At 34.4% G+C, this 25,928-nt stretch overlaps 3 protein-coding genes across 3 annotated transcripts; all 3 read left to right on the forward strand.

Moving 5' to 3' along the window:
- Window positions 1-317: 317 nt before the first annotated feature.
- LOC102774097 (olfactory receptor 6C6-like) lies at window positions 318-1,253 on the forward strand. The gene has a single exon (XM_006762690.1). The coding sequence runs from the start codon at window positions 318-320 to the stop codon at window positions 1,251-1,253; it is 936 nt and encodes a 311-aa protein (XP_006762753.1).
- Window positions 1,254-18,985: 17,732 nt separating this feature from the next.
- On the forward strand, window positions 18,986-20,002 carry LOC102774386 (olfactory receptor 6C1). Its single transcript, XM_006762691.1, has one exon. The coding sequence runs from the start codon at window positions 18,993-18,995 to the stop codon at window positions 19,932-19,934; it is 942 nt and encodes a 313-aa protein (XP_006762754.1). The 5' UTR covers window positions 18,986-18,992; the 3' UTR covers window positions 19,935-20,002.
- A 4,696-nt stretch (window positions 20,003-24,698) lies between these two features.
- On the forward strand, window positions 24,699-25,634 carry LOC102774672 (olfactory receptor 6C3). The gene has a single exon (XM_006762692.1). It carries the CDS (start codon window positions 24,699-24,701, stop codon window positions 25,632-25,634), a length of 936 nt encoding a protein of 311 aa, XP_006762755.1.
- The last annotated feature ends 294 nt before the right edge of the window (window positions 25,635-25,928 follow it).

Raw genomic sequence — 25,928 nt, forward strand, 5'->3', positions numbered from 1 at the left:
ATTTAGAACATTTTAAAAAAAATTGAACTCATCTGAAAATGATTAGCTAAAATTTAAATTATTTTTCAAGTTCAAATGGGGAAAAGAAGTAGCATTGTAAACAGGTAACTGGTTTAAATGGAATAGTCAATTAGAGGCTGCTTAAGTAATCTATGCTATAATTTTCTATATCATCTCTCTTGTCAAATTGAATCAACCTTTTAAACTTGTTTACATTTCTGAATATTTTCTTTGGCGTCTGTAGTTTTCTTAAATTCCTGTTTTTTCCACTTTTGCAGCTGTTTTTCTATGTCTATTTAATAGGATTCAAATCTGAAATGAATAATCAGTCAAGCATAGAGTTCATTCTCCTGGGACTTACTGATGACCCTCAACTGCAAATTGTGATTTTTATATTTCTCTTTCTAAACTATATGTTTAGTGTGATGGGGAACTTATCCATAATCCTCCTTACCTTGCTGGATTCCCGTCTCAAGACTCCTATGTATTTTTTTCTGCGAAATTTTTCCTTCTTGGAGGTTTCTTTGACAACAATCTGTATTCCCAGATTCCTGATGACCGTAGTGACTAAAAACAAAATTATTTCTTACAATAGTTGTGCATCTCAGTTATTCTTTTTCCTCTTATTGGGAGTTACAGAATTTTACTTACTGGCTGCCATGTCTTATGATCGTTATGTAGCAATCTGCAAACCCCTACATTACCTGGTTATTATGAGCAACAAAGTGTGCTACCAACTTGTATTCAGTTCATGGGCAGCTGGCTTTCTGATTACCTTTCCACCACTGGTCTTGGGACTGAAACTGGAATTCTGTGCTTCCAAAGTCATTGATCATTTCATATGTGACACGTCCCCTCTGCTGCAGATTTCTTGCACAGACACTGGTGTCCTAGAATTACTTTCCTTTGTCTCAGCTGTTGTAACACTCCTGGTCACATTGCTGTTAGTGATTCTTTCCTATGCATATATTATCAAAACTATTCTAAGCATCCCCTCTGCCCAGAAAAGAACAAAGGCTTTTTCCACTTGTTCTTCTCACATGATTGTCGTCTCCCTTACTTATGGAAGCTGTATCTTTATTTACATGAAGCCCTCAGCTAAGGAAAGACTGACTTTATCCAAAGGTGTTGCTGTTATCTATACCTCAGTTGCCCCTTTATTAAATCCTTTCATTTACACCCTAAGGAACCAGCAAGTGAAACAAGCCTTCAAGGATACACTCCAAAAGATTTCCTTTTTATTCAACAAATGAGGGAAAATTTGGATAAAAGGGTAAATAAAAATTTTACAAGTTTACTTAATCTGTCCTTCCGTGAGTTAGCCCTCTCATAACATTTTAACCTTTTAGCACAATACGCCTTTTCCTTCCTATTGCCCTCTATGATTAGCATTCCTTTCTGTGCTAGAGTAAAAGTCACCTCTTCAAGTTATCAACACAAATATTATATTTTATTTACTCTATAAGACATGGTAGTGGTCTCCTCAAAACTACTTTATGTACATATTAATCATAGGACATTTCATAGACAGGAATATAACCCCATGCACCAGCACCAGGCTCTTCTAGGCAGTACTTCATAGATCACTGGCAACTAGCACAAGCCTGATAATTCAGAGTGCAGATTTTCCAGCAGGTCAGCTAGGGTTTAAATCCAGACATATATGTGCGCCTGACCACGTTTCTTAAAGTTTTTGTTGCTAAGTTTCTCCTGTTATAAAGTAGATATCATAATAGTAATTCTCATTTTATAAGGTTATTTTGAAAATGAAATGACAAAGTATGTATAAAGTGATTCTAGATTTGCATCTGGCCTAGGCAGAATTCTCAATAAATGTTAACTGCCCTTGGGGAAAAAGGTTGCCTCAGTTAAGACAGTATTTAATACGTAAGAAAAAAGAGGTAGGCTTCAAATAATAAAAACCTTGTATGTCCTAACATATACTAGGACTTTATTTGGTAGGTCTATAGGCCTGAAAACTTGAAGTGAATAAGAGTCACCTACCAGATCAGATTATTTTAATGCAAAGTCTCCATGTTCTCATCCCTAAAATATATTTTCAATTTATCTCGAGTACAGTATAGAGACATGGACTATAGGTGATTCTCAGGCAGGGGGTTTATATGAGAGTTTTCTTTTTCTAATCTAAGATTATGTAATCATGTTTTTATTTTAGAAAGATTGTTTTGTTAACTGCATTGAGAATGAATTTTTTAGATGTCGGAGTCAGGAAGAAGGCTAATGTTTTAAACTAAATGAGTTATTTGAGAGTTAAATTTTAATAGTGGCAATGAATCTGAAGTTCCAGGAGATGTCTCTAGAGGTATTTAGGAGAGCAAACTGAATGGAACTATCAAACATTTGGATATGTGAAATAAATTAAAGGAGCATTTAAAAAACGAGTTGAATCTTCTTGGGACTTCCCCTTGGCTCACTCCTGCACATACTCACTTATGTATTTAATGCCTTTGAAGAAAGGAGCAGTATTGATAACCTGTTCGATTAATGAAAAAGAAAGTGACCTGAAAAGAAATCCCTAAAATAGATAGAGTTCCGTATTGGATATAAAATGCCATCAGAAAAATATGAGTAAAAAATCATTAAGGTATTCTATGGTATCATAATTATCCATGTGGTCCTGAATAGAAATAATTTAAGTTCAGATTTGTGTTTTGATTCATTTAAAAACTTGGACCCTAACCAGTTTGGCTCAGTGGATAGAGCGTCGGCCTGCGGACTCAAAGGTCCCAGATTCGATTCTGGTCAAGGGCATGTACCTTGGTTGCGGGCATATCCCCAGTAGGAGGTGCGCAGGAGGTAGCTGATCGATGTTTCTCTCTCATCGATGTTTCTAACTCTCTATGCCCTCTCCCTTCCTCTCTGTAAAATATCAATAAAATATATTTTAAAAAAATAAAATAAAAACTTGGAAGCCAACACTGTTATCCATCTGCTTTTCTATGGCAAATAGAATGAACTGAGCCCTTGTTATTATTTATACTCGAAACCCTGAAAACCCCCATCCACAGTTTGCCTTCTAATAAGCTTTTTAAAATCTACTAGACCCTTATTGGATATATTACTAGTAAATATTTTTTATTCTTTGGGTTGTATTTTTCACTTTCTTGATAGTGTCCTTTGATCATAAAAATTTTAATTTTAATGAAATCGAATTTATCTATTTTTTGGTTGTTACTTGTGCTTTTGTTGTCATATTTAAGAAATCATATGACACCAAAGTTACATAGATTTATCCCAAGGGTTCTATTTCATTGCTTTGTATGTTTATTGTTATGCTGGAATCACACTGTCTTAATTACTAGTAAGTTTTGAAATCAGAAAGTATGACTTCTATTTGTTTGTTTCTCTTTTTCAGTATTTTGGCTTTTCAGAGTCCCTAACAATTCCATGTATGGTTTAGGATTAGGTTGCTCATTTATGCCAAAAGAACAGTTGGAATTTATATAGGAACTAGAGGCCCAATGCACGGATTCATGCACTGGTGGGGGTCCCTCGGACTGACCTGTGGGGATCGGGCAAAACCAGCTCTCCAACATCCCCTAAGGGATCCCAGATTGTGAGAGAGTGGTTCTCGGGTGACACACCCCAGAATTGGGCTCCCTCCTCTCTGGTTCTGGGTGCATCATCTGAGAAATATACCTGCCAAAGTCACCGCACTCGGCAACTCCTGCATTGAGTGTCTGCACGCTGGTAGTCAGTGCATGTCATAGCTACCAGTCAGAGTTTGCCGACCACCGGCTTAGGCTTTTTTATAAATAGATTACAGTGAACCTATAAATTAGCTTGGGAGGTATTGCTATCTTAATTAATATTGTTAAGTCTATTACCCATGAACATGAATGTCTTTTCATTGATTCAGTTCTTCTTTAATGTCTTTTTAAAAAGTTTTGTAATTTCTTTCTGTAAGTATTGTATTTTCTTAGTTAAATTTATTCAAAATAAATCTTAAAAGTGAACAATAAATAGAACAAAAACTCAACAAAAATAGGAAAAGAACTTCGTTAGATATTTATTCAAAGAAGACATATAATTGGGCAAAAAAAGCACATAAAAAGATGCTCAAAATCAGTAGTCCTTAGGGAAATGCAAATAAAAAATATAATGACAGCCACTTTAGCACTGCTAGGGGATTTATATATTACTAGAGGCCTGGTGCATGAAATCTGTGCACTGGGCGGGGTTGTCCCTCAGCCCAGCCTGTACCAACTCCAATCTAGGACCCCTCAGAGGATGTCCCACTTCTGGTTTAGGCCGGATCCCTATGGGTGTCCCTCAGCCCAGCCTGTACCATCTCCAATCTGGGACCCCTTGGGGGATGTCTGACTGCCGGTTTAGGCCCACAGGGATGAGGACTAAACCGGCAGTAGGACATCCCTCGCACAATCTGGGACAATCCTCCGGGACATCCCTCTCACAATCTGGTTCTCTACTGCTTGCCTGCCTGATTGCCCCTAACTGTTTCTGCCTGCCAGCCTGATCACCCCCTAACCACTCCCCTGCCAGCCTGATTGATGCCTAACTGCTTCCCTGATGGAGTGATTGCCCCCGACTGCCCTCCTCTGCCAGCCTGATCACCTCCAACTGCCCTCCCCTGCCGGCCATCTTGTGATGATGTGGGTGCAGCCACCTTGTGAGCACATGGAGGCACCCATCTTGTGACCACATGGGGTGGCCATCTTGTGATCATATGGGATCAGCCATCTTCTGAGAGGGTGTGATGGTCAATTTGCATATTATCTCTTTATTATATAGGATTAGTGAGACCATGAAATGGTGTAGCTACTTGTGAAACAGTTTGACCCTTCCTCAAAAAAGTTACCATATGACTCAATAAACTAACAATTGTACTTCTAGGACTTGAAAACACATGTTCACAAAAACAATTGTATGCACATGTGCATAGAAGCATTATGCATAATAGCCAAAAGGTGGAAACAACCAGGATATCTTTCAAGTGATGAAAGAATAAACAAAATGTGGCATATTCATACGATGGGACATACAAAGGAATGAAGTACCAATATATGCTGCAGCATGGATGAACCTTGTAAACATTATATTAGTGAAGAAAGTCAGACAAAAAAGTCCACATAAGGTGTGATTCTATCTATGTGAAATGTCCAGATTAGGCAGTTCAGAGAGACAGAGGCAAGTTACTTGTTCTCTAGGGCTGGAGGAAGGGAAGATAGTGATATGGCTCTTTAATGGGCATGCGGTATATTTTGGAGTTATAAGTATATTCTGGAATTGTACTATAATGGTGAATTTTGCATTACATTGTGAATCAAATTATGCACCTCATAATGATGTTATGGTCAACATGGAGAATATTATGCTGAGTGAAATAAGTCAGTCAGACAAATACAAATATCACATAATCTCACTTATAGGTGGAATCTAATGAATATAATAAACAGACAAACAAAATAGGTCTAGACATATCTTGACATATTTTGAGACAGACTGACATATCTTGGAGATGTGTGTGTGTGTGGGGGGGCGGACGTGGGAGATGGGAAGAAATCTACCAAAGGATTTATATACAACATATATGCCTAACCAATTGGCAGAGACAATAGTGTGGTGAAGGCCTGGGGTAGGACAAGATTGGGAGGAGGAGATAAAGGAGGCGCGGATTGGGACACATCTGTAATACTGTTAACAACACTACCAACAAAAAAATGCCTTGATAATTCTGGAAAAATTCCTTTTTTGGTTGTTGTTGACCAGAGGTGAGTCCTGGTTGGCTTTTGTTTTATTGTTTGTTTGTTTGTTTGTTTGTTTATTCATTCATTCATTCACTCATTCACTTACTTATTTGTGAGGCTATTACAGATGTCTCCCATTCTCCTATTCTCCTTTACCACCTCCATCCAACCCTACACCTCCTCCCTCTGGCTATCACCACACTATTGTCTGTGTCCATGGCATATGTGTTCTTTGGCTAATTAATCTCTTTACTCTTCCATCCAATCCCTCCCAATCCCCTTCCCCTCTGACCTTTGTCAATCTGTTCTATGGAAAAATTCTTAAGCTCTCTGAGCCTCTTTTTCTTTATCTGTATAATGGAAATGAGTGATAAAATTACCTAGTTCATGAAGTTTTGTTCATGTAACTTAGAACAATGACTAGCACACATGTAAAGGATGTAAATTACATGGAATACAAGTGTAGTTATCACAATGCTCTTGGCACATTGTAAATGGTTACTACATGGGAGAAATTTATGTTTTAATTTATCTTTCCAAATTGATTCAGCTCATAAAAAAAATAGGAGTTTGACAATCATTTTTATATGACTATTTTCAATTTCTTCCCCATGATGCAATCATTCTCTATTACAATTGTATGTATAGGAACATTAATCCTTGTGTTTCTTTCTTGAAAATAGCATTCAAAAGAGGTATTTTTACCTAGAATATAGTTTCTTATCAGTTAATTCTGATAAATGCTTATTTTTGTTTTAAGCCTGCTATGATAGCTTCAGAGTATAAATAAATTCTTCCCCTGGACTCCAGTCAACTCATTAAAATGTGACATTCTAATTATTTATTTATATTGCTATAAGATTAAGTGACCTACAAAATTATTGAGGTGAAAGATTTCACCTTCTTTCTTGCGTTTACCCCAGTGTACTCTCTGTCACCCAGCAGAGTATATTGACCACTTATAATGATAATTAAGTACAATTTAATATCATATTAATAAAGTAATACATATTTGGCATGATACTATATTAGTATCAAACCCATCACCATTAACAAAACCTCTTAACATTATCTAAAACCCAGGTCACATTAAAATTTCCTGGTTGTATCTATTGTGCATATGTTTACATATGTGTATGTGCATGTAGACTGGTTATTTGTCCTTCGGAATACCCCACATTATGAATTTGATTTATTGCTATGTAAATTTCTCTCTTTGTAATCTTATTACATTACATCCTTATGAACACACCTAGTGATGTCATAAATATCATTGGCTTCATGTAGTAGGTTCTGCCCATTTCCCCTATCTTGGTAATTAATGTTTTTAATAAATGTTGCCATTTGTTTTTTCCTTAAGTGTTTTGTTATTTCATTATGTGTTGAAAATGCTTATTTTCCAATTTAAATTTTTTTCTTTATATGTAATCCATAATTATCCTATACAAGAAACTTAGTTTATTTAATTACATTTACTTAAATACTCTAAAGTTAATTATATAAGAAAGGAAAAATAAATATGTCTTTCCATGTATTTATCTGGCACCTCAGTAAGCACATACTGGCACCTTAGTAACCACAAATGTTTACAATATGTTTTATTTTTTCATGGATTTCCGCATAGTTCAGGTATGAGTCTAAGAATAAAGCTCAGTTTATGGTTTATAAATATCCAATTGCTTTGACTGTATTTGCTGAGGACTGTTCTATAGCCACTGAATCACCAGAGCAGGACTCTTGACCCAGAAAACAGTAAAGACAAAGTCAATTATTTAAGAAGGTAAATATAATTAGTGTATCTCTAGTTAGACTTATCAGAGGAAAAAATGACAGGGCACAAATTAATGATTTTAAAGTTTATAAATGTGATATTAGGAACAAAATTTTTATCTTCTATTTTTCTAGGTTCTTCTGACTGGTCAAATTATTAAAATGACATGAGACAAATTAACAGGATAAAATAAAATTTAATTTTATATATACAAACAGGCCATGAGGCCTATAGGCAGTAGAACAATTGAGGCTTATATGTTATTCTAAGTTAAGGGGAATGGGTTGGGGCCTGGGACTTCAAAGAGGAGGAAGATAATTTACAAGAAGATAGAAGAACAAGTGTTTGGTAAAGAAATATTTGTCCTGCCATATGGAGAAGTCTTTTCTTATGTAAAAGAAAGTTATCTTTGGTAATAGCTGCCTTCCTGATGCAGGCTTTCTATATAAATTATTTTAGGCAGTTAAGGAGGAGGTTAAAAGCTCTCCTTGAGTCTTTTGGGCCATGATTGTCCTCAGCTCAAAATAATTGACATACCAAAGTGACACTTTCTGAGGTGAACTGCTCTGAAGTGCTATAAACACATTCATGCAAAGAAGAATGACTTCTTAAGAACAATGGACAGAATCCTTGCAAAACACAAACTGTTAAGGCTCTCAATAAAAAATATAAAACCTGTAGAGACCTATATCTGTTAACATACTTGATATGTAATTTAACACCTTCCTACAAAAAACAAAACAAAACACCCAACCACATAAAAAGAAGAGATCTAGACCTAGATGACTTCACTAGTGAATTCTACCAAAAATCTAAAAAAAATATCAATTATATGCACAGTCTTTCCATAAATTGAGTAGGAGAGAACCCTTTGAAATTATTGTGTAGCCAGCATTCCCAATGGTAATGGACAGAAGCATGCCTTATCTCCCCTGGTTGCTGCTGGGGGTATAGTTCTTGTAATATCTCAAGAAAAGGAATTTTCTAAGACTCACAAGGAAAGATGCAGTATGGTAGAAGCTTTATTTCTGTGGAATGCCAGCCTTTGTTTTCCCAAGTCCCATTTCCCTTCGTCCAGTAATAGAAGAAGTGGAGTTGGGGGTTCATTAGAGCTAAAACCAGGGTCAGTGGCCACAGTTTCCATTCCTTGTTGAGCCAGGTCTAGTTCAGCATCAGGTTAATTAAAGTCCATTAGTCCATGGCATGTGCAGGGGAGTGTGCCCCCTGCAACAGGAGTTCCAAGAGAACCAAGAGGCAAGAGCCAAGAGAGGGAAATTTCCGTTTTTTACAAGTTTAAATATCCAAGTTTCCCACCCTTGCAGTGGCCCTTGTTTTGGCCAATTTCCTGTTACCAGATGTGATTGACAGACAAGCATCTTCCCACATCACCTAGACCTTACTGGGCATGTGTTAAAACTGCTTTTGTCCAGTCTCTTCCATATTGATCAGCAGGGAACATACTTTGAGAGTGTTAAATTAGCAAAGCATGCTATATTATGTAATTTTCCTTTTACATAATAATAACCAGATTATTACAACATTATCATTTCCACCTTAGAGAATTTAAGAAAGAAGTGCAAAGTAAACATAAAGTAGCCGGAGGGAAAGATATAATAAATATCATAGCAGAATCAAATGGAATTACAAACAGAATAAAAGCCAACAAAGAAAAATTAAGGAAACCAAAGTTCTTAAAAATGATTATTAAATTGATAAATATCTAGTAAAGCTAACCAAGGAGAAAAGAGAAAATACACAAACTGCTATCAGGAATGAAAGAGAATGCAAAACGGTGATTCCACAAACATTAAAAGGAAAAGGAAGGAAAGTTACAAACAACATTATGCTCATAAATTTGATAACTTAAATGAAAGGGGCTAGTTTCTAAAACATATAAACAACCAAAATTCACTGAATAGAACATGAATATCTCTGCATCTATTAAAGAATTTGAATTTATAGTTAAAATTCTTCTAAAAATAAAACTCCCGGCTTAATTGGTTTCACTGGTAAATTCTAGTAAACTTGTAAGGAAGAAATTATGCCAAATCTGTACAACTTCCTGAAATTAGAAGAGTAAAGAAAATTTACCAAAATTTAAAATAAGACTAACAATACCTGGAACCAGAAAAATAAATTAAAGAAAAGAAAATTTCAGCCTAATAACTCTAAACATAGATGCAAAAATTCTTAATAAAATTTTATTAGTAATTCAAATATAGTAATATGTATAAAGGATAATACATAATAATCACATTTGGTGTTATGTATCTTGGCAACAGACATATAAATATAAATTAAATAAACCAAAGCCCAATTTTAGGTGGCTTTTTCATGGAAAAGGGTATATGTACAATTGCATTAGAATAAGGTAAATGAACAACCTTTTAGAAAAGCAAAGAATAGAAAGCATCTAATTCTGGTTTTGCAACGAAAGAAGATTTCAAAGATTACATGACATTTACATGAAACCTTAACAGTGTGTGTGTGTGTGTGTGTGTGTGTGTGTGTGTGTAGAGGAGAGGGGGGAGCCACTGGGAACTTGGGATAAGAAATGGTGAACAATTTGATAAGATCAGAGCAAAGGTTGCACAGGACCTGGGTTCTAGAAAACATGCTCTGCACTCAGATGATTCTTTTTAAAAATATATATTTTCATTGATTTCAGAGAGAGGAAGGGAGAGAGAGAGAAACATCAATGATGAGAGAGAATCACTGATCCCTCCTGCACGCTAGGAGGGATCGAGCCAGAAACCCAGGCATGTGCCCTTGACTGGAATCAAATCTGGGACCCTTCAGTCTGCAGGCTGATGTTCTATTTACTGAGACAAACCAGCTGGGGCATGCACTCAGATAATTCTTTAAGATAAATAACTGTCCAAAACAATTATTTGCTTTGAACATTAATGGAAATGTTCTATAATTTTTGCTATTCAATTGATTAGCCACTAGCCATTTTGTTGAGTTCCTGAAATATTATTAATATGGCTACCTAGTTTGTGTAAATTCATTTGTATAAAAATGAATTTGTATTTTATTTAATTCATATTTAAATTTAAATTCTAGAAAGGATGCTACCTATTTAGCAATTAAAATATAATTACTGTGACAAACATGAAGCACAGGGCATTATGGAAACATATAAGTGCTTGAGAATATCAAAGAATGAAGAATACTGTCATAAACAGAATAAATTTAAAGTAGAATTATGGATGAGTAGAAGTGATTTGAGGCACCAAAGAAATCACTTCCTGAGTTGGAAGAACATGTGAGGAGAACGTGATAACCACTACACTACGGAAACAACTGGAAGGACATGTGAGTGTACATGTCTTGAAGAAGAAGAGAAAGTGTCAGATTATTAAAACAAATGAACAAACAAAACCACAGAACAGATGTATCCTGGAGTGGTTTTCACTTATATGTAGACTCCAATGAACAAAATAAACTAACAAACAAAACAGAAACAGACTCACAGGTACAGAGAATAGACCGACAGCTGTCAGAGGGAAGGGAGCTGGGAGCTGGGTGAAAAAGGTGAAGGGATTAAGCAAAGAAAAAAAAATCCCTCATAGACACAGACAACAGTAAGGTGATTACCAGAGGGGAAGGGGCGTGGGGAGGTAGAAGATAGTAAAAGGGGAATAAATGTTGATGGAAGGAGACTTAACTTGGAATGGTGAACACACAATATGTTATACAGATGATGTATTATAGAACTATACACCTGAAATCGATATAATTTTATTAACCAGTGTAACCCCAGTAAATTCAATAAAAAGCAACAAATATGGATCCATATCTCAATAAGAATAACTCTGTATGGACTCCAAGGTGAAAATATCAAAAGAAAAACCATAAAAGTATTAAATATAAAAAAATCTATATAATTTTGAAGTATGTGTGGAAGGATGTCCCATAGAGAATAGGTCACCGAGAATTCATGACAGACTATACTATCTTTCTGAGTTGAACCACACCATAAAAAAGTTAAACAATAAGGATAAATTCTGGAAACATTGCAACAGAAAAGATACCTGAAAGATTATACCCATAGTACATACATATCTCCTACTAATAAATGAAAGGTGAACACAAGTTATGAATTGGTAATTCATGGATGAGAAATATAAATATCAAAAATGTTTAATCTATTAATTAAAGAATATTAAAATTTCAATTCTATATAACATTTAATTCTAAGCACTTATTATATTCTAACAGCTTTGCTAAGCACTAGTGATCTATTATCTCATTTAATCTTTACAATATCCTATAAGTTAAGACTATTAGTCCTGTTATGACTAGAGAAACTGATAGAAATGTTAAATAAATTTTGTAAGTTTACAAACATATTGAATCTCTTTAAGCTCAAAACCAGGTAGTGTGATCTGGTCTTTATGACACTGTCTTTATTAATAAGTGAATTGTGACATCATTTTTATCTCTCTGGAATATTTGTAAAGAATTTTTAATACCTAGTGTTGGTTTGGATTCTATGAAAAGAGCTCATTCTTGTCTCAACACTTCACTCGCCCCCATGTAGAACCTATTATTTGTACCCTGAGGAACCATCAAGTAAAAAGGCTTTCAAAAATTTGGTTTAAGAGTAGTGTTTTCTAGCCGTGGCTGGTGTACTCAATGTGTAGGACATTGGTCTGTATACTGAAGGGTTGTGTGTTTGATTCCAGATCAAGGGCATGCACTTGGATTGCAGGTTCAATCCTGGCCCCCATCAGGGTTCTTGAAGGAGGCAACTAATCAATGTGTCTCTCACACATGGATGTTGTCTTTTTCTCTCTCTTTTCTCCAATCTTTCTCCCACTCTCTCTAAAAATCACTGGGAAAACTATCCTCGGGTGAGAATTAACAACAATAACAAAAGGTAGTGTTTTCTAGAAACAAATGAAAGTATGTATTAGCATGAAGGAATGTCATTGTGAAGATTTAATAAAGAAGAAATGAGATTGTAACTTCTATAATATCCTCCTCACATACCTGCATTGTTTATCTCATTTGCTTAAGCTTTCTTTTCAACCTGGAAGTGACTATGTTGTGTCTCCCTTTCAAACTGTCTGGTAGGTTCCATGTGATCATTGATTATTTCTGGATAGAAAACCAGTGACTATAGAATATAAATCATTTTGATTATTTTTCTGAATAATAAAAATATTTTATACTGTAATAGCTAAAGGAATTTACATGATTTCAATCATGTTACTCTTAAGTTTTCTCTTCTGTTACTAATATAAATATTTCTTTCATAAAATCATATGAAATATGGAATTATTTAAAGACTTGCAACCATTATATTTTTTCACACTAGCTGTAGTATCTGTTCAATTATTCCCACTCATCTGATGCACATGGATATTTATTTTTCTACTTACAAATAATTTGAAGTTCATTATATCCTATATTTCTTAGTCATGCTGAAGGCATGTATGTCTTATTTTATAAACTCTCCTTGTTTACCTGTATTATGTTTTAAAATATGTAAAAGAAGAATATTTAGGCAGCCATCATTACTTTTATGCTCCTTGGAAGTTTGAAAGTAATTTAATAAGTAATAACATCTCTTCTATAGAGAGCATTTATTCTATAGAATATGCTGAACTAGATATACTTTGTACTATATGTTATATAACCTTCACCTCTGGCAATGAGAAAGATTATCTCTTTTTTTACAAATCTGTAAATTGATGCTCAGAAAAGTTGAATAACTTGCTAGAGGTCTTGAGCTCTAACAGCCAATATGATAGCTTGAATTGAAAAAAGAAAATAAAACAAAACACGAAACTTATTTTTGATCCATTTTATACATATCTGAAACTGTAAGGGCCTACAGGTTTTGCATAGCTTTTACTAATGACCAGCACAAATTTATTGACATTTTAAATTAAATTTATTGGGGTAACATTGGTTAACAAAATTATACAGGTTTCAGGTGCACAGTTCTACAACACATCATCTCTATACCACTTCACCCTCCAAGTCAAGTCTCAGTCCATCACCATTTATCACCCCTTTACCTTCTTTTACCTTTCTCCCACCCCCCTCTCTCCCGGGCACCCACACTGTTGTCCATGTCCATGAGTTTTTTATCTTTCTTTTCCTTTTGGGGTGATTTTAAAACTCACCGTACCTCACTTGGACATGATTATATCATTATAGTTTAGTCACAGAAGGTACTAACTCCTAATATTATACTTGGCATATAAGTTACAACATGAATCAATCAAAACCAGAAACTCTTCAACTACCGTTCCTGGTGAGCAAGACTGAGCAGAAAAAATAAGCGTAATACATTAGCAGTATTATGGTACCAAACACTCTTTTGGAAGGCAGATTTAAAATAGAGTTAATGAATGTACATAGTATAATGTGATAGATTACAAATTCTTTTTTTAATGGCATAGAGTATTAGGGAGAGATCTGCATTGGGATTTAAGATATTTGGTTGCTAATCTCTGTCTGAAAATAATGTTGAGGAAAACAAACTTCACAATTTAGTTTTATTGTTTGCTTGTTGTTTGTTTTTTTCTCTCATTAGACACTGTCCACCAAACTTCTTTTCAAATTTCAATACTAATATGTTTTGTCCATTACATTCATTAGTGTGCTGTATATATTCCTGTTCTGGCAATTTTGATTCGCTAAATTAGTCCCCAGTGTCCGGGAGACTAGATAAAACATTAAGTAGCTAGTGCCAATAAAATCGATGTAGAAACCAATTTTAGAACACCTCCTGATCTTTTTTATTCTCTTATATATTTGACTCTCACACTTTATGGTCAAAGTAATATATCCACTCTGGATTAAATGGGAAATTTAAGACAAAAACGTTGACAATAGAAAGCAAATTGTTAAGTGAGAGGAAATAGTTTCAGAAATGTTGGTCTCCTATTAACAGTGACAGCTGGTAATAATTTTCACAGTCCAGGCATTCTGACTGTTGGTGAGCTACTGGAAAATCAGAGGTAAGTCTGGCCGAAAGGAGGCAATGAAAGTTTCCCAAATCGTATCACTGAGTCATCACTTATTAGCCAACTTTTAATTAAATTAAATTATATATATTTGAGTTATATTTTGTAACTGTATATATTAAAAAGTGAAAAAAGACTAGTATATTTTTGTTTTATTATAGCAATTGATTCATTCTCTATTAAATAAGGCAGGAAGTTATAATTTCTGTGCCTGTGTGTTTCTAATTGAAAATAGGCTGTGCAGTACTTTAAGAGAACAGATTTTCATTTCAGATAGTCTAATTATATTTGACATTTCCCAGATGTATGAATATGTCTAATGCACATAACCTCTCAGTTCTTTTCTTAGGGGGGAATAAAGATAAAGTTTCATAGGTTTGTTATGAGGGCTAATTGAAAGTTTAAAAGTCCTTAATATGTCACTAAAATAAATAATGCTTTGCTAAATCACAATTACTGTGAATATCCTTTCCAGAGCTGGAGATTAATTCTAAATAACAGAAAAACAAAGAAAACAGCTCTTCTTAAGGTATCTTAAGTGACACATAACTAATTGCGCTCTGTTATTTGTATTATTCAAATTAATCCTTAAAAACACCCTTGAAACTTCATTTTTAAAATTAAGTTTATTAGATACATTGGTTGATAACATTATATAAGTTTCAACTGCTGGTAGGGATGTGAGTTGGTACAGCTGCTATGGAAAACAGGAAGGGGGGTCTGCAAATTTAAGAATCCAGCTGTAATATAACCCAGTAATGCCTTTTCTTGATATCTACCCCAAAATTTTGAAAATATTTATTTACAAATTTATATGTAGTACTATGTTCATGACAGCATTATTCATGGTAATCAGCTTCATTTCAAACAGAGAAAACTGAAGCTTAAAGAAATTAACTCATTTAAAGTCATGAGTCCATTAAGTGGTCCATTTGTATTTTAACCCATATTTCTCTAACTGAAAAATCCATATACTTTCTGTATTAACAATTTACCTTAGAATGCCTAAATGAGAAATGAATTATGTTTTGATACCATAAATTTTATCAATTAACTTTTCCTTTCTTGTCCAAATTATAGATGGTTAGCTAATGAATTGAAAGTGTGAAGTTATGCCCTGGCCGGTTTTGCTCCATGGTTAAGGCATCGGCCTATGGATCAAAGGGTTGCAGTTTTGATTCCTGGTCAAGGGCAAGTACTCAGTTCACCAGCCCTAGTAGGGGCATGTGTGGGAGGCAACCAATGGATGTATCTCTCTCATGTCAATGTTTCTCTCTTTCTCTTCCCCTGTTCCTTCCCTTCCACTCTCTCTAAAAATCAATGGAAGAAATATCAGGTGAAAAAAAGAACAAGAAAAGGAAAGAAAGTGTGAGGTTATTTGACATTTGTCATAAACCCCTACAGATATGAGTGTTACTATTTCTAAAATTGTTATTGAATGTGATTTGATGATGTCTCCTTTCTCTTGATGTGTTTCTATGAACATTGGTATGAATGCTGGGAATTGAATCTGCCCATCATTATTAAAATGATGCAATATAAATTCTTCAGATTTCTTCAGGAAATACTCAGTTGCTACTGTTATGAATAGTAATGTAAATATCTGATATGCAGGATTGTCTTGGGCGACCCCTGTGAAAGGGTCATTAGACCGCCAAAGGGGTCGCGACCCACAGGTTGAGAACCTCTGATCTTAATGATCTTTCCAAACACTTATTGGGTCTTCCTGAGGAGTCTGCTTCATTAGATCACAAGAGGTTCTTAAAGGACCCTGTGTTATGTTCTAAAGCCCAAATCATGGAGTAGTGCCCAATATAAATTTAGAGTAATTATGAAGCCAAACTAGAAGTTTCCCACAACACAAATTAAACAATTTTCCTTTTCTCTAAGATATAGGACTAAACCGAGAACAACTCTTTAAACTCATAAAGTAGAAAAAACAGAGCAGTATGATCAATAAAGCACAGTGCTTTGGAGATATGCTTTACAAATTTTTTCCAATGACCGGCCTCTAATGAAGTTGAACCAAAGAAGAAAGAATTCAATTAACATAGAAAAAGTTGTAACAATTAAACTTTCAAATTTATTGCATTAGTAAGGGGTATTTCCACCCACTGCAAGATTTTCCATTATTAAAAACAACAACAAAACACACCAGAAATAAATAGAATCAGTTTAAGCCTCTATCTCAGTCTCTCTGAGGAACAAACTTTATGTACCCTGTAATATAGAATTCCTCTGGCCTTAAAAAAATACTTTAGAAAGTTTTCTTTAAAATTATATAGAAAAAAATTTAGCTTTCTTTACATGTTCTTGGTTATATATGTACTCAATACAGGTAATTTAGCATATGGCTATATCTTAAAAAGTAGATAAAGTAGGAAAACACATTTTGTAAAACAAATATACTACTTACATAATACAAAGCCTAGAATGACATAAAATGGAGATGGCAATATGTGACTCAGTAACAAACTCAACATCAATAACTAATTGGAAAAGTGTTCATTTTAAACTTACTGTGACTACACTAGGTAATAGATTGTGTTGCAATAGCTTTGGAAGTAAGACTGTCCTAACTTTTATAAATGCGAACAGAGTTCACAAGAGATTTCAGCACAGTATATGTGATGGGTTGGGAAGAATAAATATAAGATTATTATAGAACTCATACAATGGACACTCAACCCAATGTGGAAATATGGAAGGAGGTGATTTGGGGTTTCCCTGAAATTTGCTACCTACAATACTAGCTGCAGTCATTTATTTTATTTAATGCAAGCTTCATAATCTTTCTCAGAAAGGTTACTATTACTAATGGTGAAAAACAACAACAAAATAAAGTGGCCATTGGTAGCCATGTTGACATGCTGCAAATATCTAACATGCCTCAAACGTGGTGATCAGATTCTAGCTCAACAGGAGGCAGGTGGATTGTATAGAGGAGGTAGGGGGTGGGGTGGAGAAGACAGATATACCGTGATGGGAGAGGTAGCATGCACAAAAAGTGGAAGAACTAGATCCATTTGCCTAGAATGCCTCACAGGTAGTACACAGTTAGAGACTCCACCTCATTTTTGTCATTGTGTCGATGTGATGCTCTTGGTGCTAAATTCATTCATTACTATTTAATTTAGATATAGGTTTTCACAGGGGGATACCATATTAAGCCCAAAGTTTTTCTCTTCAGTGGTTAGGAAACATCTTTTTCATTGAACAAAAACTTGTGTGGCTTATATTAAATGTTACACATTTTTCCAAATGCTTCACATTTATTAGTGCATTTAATGTTCACGATAACCTTATGAGATAGGCTTGTACACAGAGGAATAAGCTGTATGTATAGAGGAAGCACAGAGGGACTGATTTTCAGAACTAGTAAGTGGCTTGGATTTAGCCTAGATATCTTCACTATTCCTTATGCAAATATCTATGGTAATATCATTTGTTTTATTTTAAAAAATTAAAACTTAATATTTTAAAAACACAACAAACTGGCTGGTGTGGCTCAGTTGATTGGAGAGACATCCCATAAATCAAAAGGTAGTTGGTTTGATCCCCCGTCTGACATGTTCAAGAAGTCACTGATCTTTTTTTCTCAAAAATCAATAAAAAATTAAAAAAATAAATAATAAGCTCAAATAAAAAAATTAAACTGTTAAGACCAGCTTTATTGGAGTTACTAAGTATTCCTGGAGATCACTTATCTCACTCTTTAACTGAAAGAAAGTTTTTAATAATAATAACAATAATATCATTATGATGATTTTGAATATAAAAGGAAATAGGTTGCATGGGAATAAAGGTCATACAAATGACACACAGGTATGCTGATATATCATAAAATAAGTCAGATGTAATCAGCCTCAGATCTAAGTGTTTTCTACTTAAATTACTTTCTACCTCTTTCTCCCCTCTATCCCTAGCATCTCAGGTTGCTGGTGGCAATGGCATTAGTGTTTCTGACTACCAGTGAGGCGCAGCAGTAGTTTATACAGCCGAGTGTTAACAAAATTGATAAATGGCTAAGGACAAAAGTCGCTTTTTTACTTAAGAATGCAGTATTTTTCTCATTTTTTTAAAAAGATTCTCAATGTGATTAAACTTTTACACAGAATGGGAAACATTTAGGGACTGGAGTAATAGCACAAAGCTGGTTCTCATTGGGAAGAAACTTTGTGGACACGTCTCTGAAACTTCACAGGGTGTATTTGGAGTCAGAAAAGTCTGGGAACCAATCCCAGACCAGCCACTTCAAGATTTGTGATATTGAATTTTTTAAAACCGCTTTAACCAAAGAGCTTTCACCAGTAAAAGAAATTGCCATGATCAGTTTGCTTTAAATTGCTCCTGAAGTGAAACATCATACTATTTCAGCCAAATTCTGGTTCCACACTTGGATATTTGTTAATCCACGATTGATGGTATGTTCCTTGTGCTTTCTCCTATAGATCTGGCAGGAGGAAAACAAACAAACAAACAAACAAACAAACAAGCACCTGAAGAATGAGAAACCATACAGAAGTAAGAGAGTTTATTCTCCTGGGACTGTCAGATGACCCACAGCTTCAGGTGGTGATCTTTGTCTTTCTGCTCATCACCTACATGTTGAGCATCACTGGGAACCTGACCATTATAGCCCTTACCCTGCTGGATTCCCACCTCCAGACCCCCATGTATTTCTTCCTCAGAAATTTCTCCTTATTAGAGATTTCATTCACAAGTGTCAGTATTCCCAAGTTCCTGGCCACTATTATCTCAGGAGATAAAACCATTTCCTTTAATGATTGCATCGCTCAGTTATTTTTTTTCATTCTCTTGGGAGTCACTGAATTTTACCTTCTGGCTGCCATGTCCTATGATCGTTACGTTGCCATCTGCAAGCCTCTGCATTACACGACCATCATGAACCGAAGAAGCTGTGTGCTCCTTGTTTTCTGTTCGTGGCTCGTTTCATTCTTAATCATCTTCCCTGCACTCACATTGCTCTTGAACCTCGATTACTGCAGGTCAAATGTTATTGATCATTTTACCTGTGATTATTTCCCCCTGCTGCAACTTTCCTGTTCAGACACAAAATTCCTAGAGGGAATGGGGTTTGCCTGCGCGGTGTTTACTCTAATGTTCACTCTGGCATTGATATTTCTGTCCTACGTATATATCATCAGAACAATTTTAAGAATTCCCTCCACTAGCCAGAGGACAAAGGCCTTTTCTACGTGTTCATCTCACATGATTGTCATCTCTATCTCTTATGGCAGCTGCATTTTTATGTATATCAAACCTTCAGCAAAGGAGAGGGTGTCTTTGAGCAAGGGTGTTGCTGTGCTAAACACCTCAGTAGCTCCCATGCTGAACCCCTTTATTTACAGCTTAAGGAATCAGCAAGTCAAACAGGCCTTCATGGACATGGCAAGGAAGACCATTCTTCACAAGCAAATGAAATAATGTGGTGTAATGAATTTGAGAACATTGCAGGAAATTTTAAAAATATAAACATGAAATTTCAGTAGCTTCTGCAAATCCCAATAAACTCACTGTCATCCTTGTATATCCTCTTTGTATTTTTCTAACAATTCTGTTTGTTTTATACATTTTCTATTTAATTTAAACTATTTTTCTTATGTCATTCTGACTCTCATCCTTCTGAACACTATCACAACTTTCTTAAAATTTACTTATTTTCAAAAATTTTTCTTTATTTTTATTGTTGACACTGTTGCAGATGTCTCCATTCCCCACTGCATACCTCTACCCAGCCCCCAGTCCCCCCTTTCCTCTGGCCAACACCACACTGTTGTCTGTGTCCATGGGTTGTGCATATATGTTCTTTGGCAAAACCCCTTCACTTTCTTTCATCCAGTAAATTTTTTTTTAAACTTATGGATAGTTGGTATACAATCTTACATTGTTTCTATTAGTTTCAGGTATACAATATTACAACTTATTAAATAATAATTATTTTTAAAGTAAAATTATATTTTGAGTTTTGTGTAGGAAAAAATAATCACCAGGAATGACAGAGATACTTTTAAAATAGTTATATGATATTTTATTTACTACACATAGAATATATAATTTTATTTTTATTTATATTTGACAGATATTCTCTTATATTACAGTTTCTCTAGAAAAAAATGTAAATATCTTATAATTTATTGAAAATGTAAATGCTTTCATTTAAAAACTGAGAAGCAGTACTTTTCTCCCCACTTTAATAGAGTATGGCCATATAAATTATCTATCAAAAATAGCAGCCATTAGATATGTAGAATAAGTTAATTCTAATTCCATAGAAGGTAAATTCCACTTTTTTTAAGTTTTGGATTTGCTTAAAACTGTGTATGCATATAAATTATTTTATATCTAAACAAAATTATTTAAGTTTTATAGAGAGTTAAAAACCAAAGTAAGATATCACCACATGCAAAAAAATGAATTTTAGGAAGGTCATGGAGAAAAGGGAATCCTTGTAAACATTTGAGGTGGGAATGTAAATTAAAATAGCCATTATGGAAAACAGTATGAAGGTTCCTCAAAAATTAAAACTATGGTATGATCCAGTAGTCTTACATTTTTGGGTATATAATTCCAGTATCCAATGGAATTATATCTCAAAGAGGTATCTGCACCCTCAGTTTTATTGCAGCATTATTCACAAAGGACAAGATATAGAAATACCTATGTCCATCAACTAATAAATGGACTAAAATGGTTTTTATATATGATAAAATATAATTCGGACTTAAAAATAAGTGAATTCTGTCATATGCTACAACACGATGAAACTGAAAGACATTATAGCAAATGGAAGACCCAGAAAAATACTGCACAATCTCACTTATATGTGGAATCTTAAAAACTTGAACTCAGAGAGTAGAATGATAATTGATAACAGAGATGTTAGTCAAGGGGAAGAGAGGATCAATTATGTGAGATGCATAAGTTCTGGAGATCTAATGTACTACATAGTATCTATAGTTACTAATAATTGTACTATATACTTGAAATTTGCTAAAGGTATTCAGACTGAAACACACTATAATCAAATTTTCAGAAACAAAATAAACAAAAAAGCAGCAGGAAAAGAGGAAGAACAAATATGAGGTTAATTGACTCCATAAAAGAAGCCAAAGGCATGAGTCCACAGGAGCTGAGTGGGGCTATTGAGGACAGGGCATGCATGGTAGATATTATTCATTCATAAGGTTACTGAGTCTGAGCTAACTTAATGGCACATAACACTCATGCACTGTCATAGATTTGCGTTATATTTTTCTTCTATTTTCTACACACTCTCTTCTAGTTCCTCTCTTCCAATAAGTAATTCCCAAGCAGACACGTTCAGCCATGATTTAGTTCTACATTGATGGCTGTATTATTATTTGGTTATATAAATTCACTATTGTATTTCTTACATTAAGTGCATGTCTAGTTACTTTTAAAATATATAACATTAAGTTATACAATATGTATTATTAATTTATATAATTATATAGAAATGTATAGCTTATTATTAACTGCTTAAATGTAATATAATTTTTATAATCAAAATATTTTGTAGCCGAAACCGATTTGGCTCAGTGGATAGAGCGTCGACCTGTGGACTGAAAGGTCCCATGTTCGATTCCGGTCAAGGGCATGTACCTAGGTTGTGGGCACATCCCCGGTGGGGGATGTGCAGGAGGCAGCTGATCGATGTTTCTAATTCTCTATCTCTCTCCCTTCCTCTCTGTAAAAAATCAATAAAATATATTTTAAAAAATATTTTGTAAACATGAACAATAAAAATGATTATTCAACTTAAAATAAAATATTCATTGTTTTACCAAATAAATAATATTAACTAAAAAACAATTAATAATTCACTAAACAGAATTTCAATTAAACAAAAAGAGTATTTTGTAATATGTGTCATTAAAATGTTAAAAATATGATAAATAAATATAAAGACCAAGATGAGAAAAGTGATGGACAAAATTGACACTGCTATTAATTATTGCTGTATGTAATGAAGGTTAATTTAGTTAGCCTATGTAATCACATTAAAAATTGTGAGAAAATAACTGTAAGCACAATATGTGTATTATAATAGTTATTATTTAACCTAGAATTATAAAATAATATGGTTTCTTGCTGCCTCAACACTAAAAAAGCCAAAGGATAAATAAATAAAAGGGTATATATAGAAAACTTTTATATTTCAAGATTATTAAATATAAATAGTTATATTTTTGTAAGCAAGTGGGGTCACAACTATTTATTACTCATGAAATAGCAAACAATTGTGATTAATGGAAGTAATTATTTTGTGAAAGTCAACATTTTAGGTCCTCTGTGGGATACAAAGATGAACGTGGGCTAACCATTCACTAAGAGAAGAGTTAGGCTATTAATAAATCCAAGGAGAACTTCCAGAAATCCCTCATGGTCTACAATGTAGCCAAGATGTGGCCTGGACTTTGTCTTGTTCCCAAGAGATCAATGCATAACTTTCTTCTGAGGTCAAGACAGTCGACTTGAAATATTTGAACTACAGTGCCACTAGAAGCCAGATCCTAGTTTAAAAATCTATACTCATAATACCCAATGTTGTCATATCTCTCTCAATTCTCTTTTTTTCTAAGGTATTATTTTTCTTTTTTTGTTAATCCTCACTTGAGGATATTTATTCCATTGCTTTTCAGAGAAAGTGGACGGGAGTGAGGGTGAGTTGAGAGAGACACGCCAACTGGTTGCCTCCTGAATGCATTCCAACCAGGGGCGGGGAGCAAACCCACCACCCAGGTTCCTGCTCTTTACTGGGAATCAAACCTGCAACCCTTTGGTGCTGAGGCCATCACTCTAACCACTGAGAAGCACTAACCAGGGCTCTCTGTTCTCTTTTTAAATGTTGCTTTCTTAAACTTCTAGATCAACATCATTGAAGAGGACTGTTGTATATTTCCACGTCTTAAGGTTTCTGACTTTCCGTTTCTACTTGCTGAGCGATTTCCTTTGAGTCATCATGAAATGGAGAAAAAGATAAAATAAAATTTGTTTAGAAATTTGCTAGCGCCTGGCAGAGAAGTGATGGCTTTACATTCTATCCTTCATGGCAGAAATTTGACTATCTAAAATATGAAGGAGGTAACTGTCACAATTTTAGCAAAACTAATTGACAGCATGGTCTATCCAACTAGCTGAGAATTAACTGAATAGGTTAGGATGAGTGGGGGAGTGATTTTGTATTTAGTTCTAAAATCCCCTTATGGACCAGAGGTCTCATGTAAAAGACAAAAGTGGGGCCAAATTACAAAAGAATAAAACATTTTTTGCAGAAACTTTAATAGCTCAGAAAAATGATGTTCAAAGGGAAAATTCACTGGGCTACAATCTGACTGGCAGAGCTCCCAAGATCTGAGGCAAGTAGTATTTTTCCAATATGTGCTGGCGAGCAAAATGAAAAATAAGTACTGCATATTCCTTTAAGCTCAAAAATACAAATCTCCCCTATATACATTTCTATAAAGTCATAGAAGATGTCAAAGATTAATGATTTTTATGGAATTATGAGAAAAAACTAATAAGTTAAAGAAAATATACATATTATTACATAATATGTTCAGGATGTTCTCATATTATCTTGAAAATTACACTATAAATATTAATGTTAAAGATAAAATGAATAATGTAATAAAATAATTAATAATTTAGGACAAAAATTATTTTCCAAGAAAATTATTAATTGATGTCTTATAGAAAATGTAACGGGTTGTTCTTTTAGTTTTCAAAGTTTCCCTTTTACATTTGCTAGAATTAAGATCATTCTTTTCTGTTTTTAGGTGGCAGTGTCCTCTAATAAAAATACATGACAGGAAAAAAGGAACATGCATATTTCATACGATTGGTGCAAGAAAAATGTAAGATTTTCAAAAAGTATTAATTTTGTTTACCATCTCTCAATGATGTGATTTATTGCAGGAACCATTCCTAACTTCTGCTAGATTTAAAATAAGAGAACTAGTACATAAAGCAGAATTCATAAATGTGGATTAAGACATAATGCAAACAAGACAGCTAAAAGAAAACAAAATCAGCACAGATTATAAAAATCTTTTAGAATTTAGTGATGATGATATTGATCACAATGAATCATATCTCTCATCTCCTCTCTTTAATACTTTTTCCACCTAAATATCTTTAAAGGGATAGAAAGAGAGAGACAGAGAAATGAACCACACAGCGGTCACAGAGTTTGTCCTCTTGGGTCTTTCTGATAATTTTGACCTTCAGATTGTGATTTTTCTTCTTTTATTTATCACATATGTACTAAGTGTCGCTGGAAACCTGATTATCATCACCCTCACCTTGGTGGACTCCCATCTACAGACGCCTATGTATTTCTTCCTCCGGAACTTCTCTTTCTTAGAAATCTCATTTACAACTGTATGTATCCCTAGATTTCTGGGGGCAATTATCACCAGGAATAAGACTATTTCCTATAATAACTGTGCAACCCAACTATTTTTCTTTATTTTCATGGGGGTGACTGAGTTTTACCTTCTAACCGCCATGTCCTATGACCGCTATGTGGCCATCTGCAAGCCCCTGCATTACACCACCATCATGAACAGGAAGCTCTGCACCCTGCTTGTGCTGTGTGCGTGGCTGGGAGGGTTTCTGACCATTTTCCCTCCCCTTATGCTGCTCCTCCAGCTGGATTACTGTGCTTCTAATATCATTGATCACTTTGTATGTGACTATTTCCCCCTTTTACAACTATCTTGCTCAGATACATGGCTCCTAGAAGCAATTGGTTTTTACTTTGCTTTGGTTACTTTGCTATTCACTTTGGGTTTGGTGATTTTATCATATGTGTACATTATCAGGACTATTTTGAGGATCCCATCTGCCAGTCAGAGGAAAAAGGCTTTCTCCACTTGTTCTTCTCATATGATTGTCATTTCCATTTCTTATGGAAGCTGTATATTCATGTATGCTAATCCCTCTGCAAAAGAAAAGGCATCATTGATCAAAGGAGTAGCTATTCTCAATACCTCTGTTGCTCCCATGCTCAACCCCTTCATTTACACCCTGAGAAACCAGCAAGTAAAACAAGCCTTCAAAGACATGGTCCATAAAGTAGTATTTTCTACAAATAAATGATTGTTTATATTGTCAGAAATGAAGGGCACTCTCAAAGAGAAATTAAATGAAATCTTGAAATTCCTAAACATCTATGTAAATGTGCATTTTTTCCAATGTCTCTTTATATGCCATTTTAAAGTTAATATTTTCCCATTTCTTCCATTTCCATATTGTTTCTCCAATACATTTTTAATTGACTTTTTAAAAGTATACTTAAGTTTATTTCTTCTACTGAATGTTCTGGAAATGAAATGTATTTCTTTGAGATATACTAGTATTCTAGAGTGTAATGTAAAAAAAAAAATAGGTCTA

Source organism: Myotis davidii, unplaced genomic scaffold (genome assembly GCF_000327345.1).
Source record: "Myotis davidii unplaced genomic scaffold, ASM32734v1 scaffold518, whole genome shotgun sequence".
In the NCBI taxonomy this organism is placed as follows: Eukaryota; Metazoa; Chordata; class Mammalia; order Chiroptera; family Vespertilionidae; genus Myotis; species Myotis davidii.

What these genes read in the sequence shown, in the direction of transcription:
- LOC102774097 (XM_006762690.1), top strand. Translation starts at nt 318, where the DNA reads ATGAATAATCAGTCAAGCATAGAGTTCATTCTCCTGGGACTTACTGAT.
- LOC102774386 (XM_006762691.1), top strand. Translation starts at nt 18,993, where the DNA reads ATGAGAAACCATACAGAAGTAAGAGAGTTTATTCTCCTGGGACTGTCA.
- LOC102774672 (XM_006762692.1), top strand. Translation starts at nt 24,699, where the DNA reads ATGAACCACACAGCGGTCACAGAGTTTGTCCTCTTGGGTCTTTCTGAT.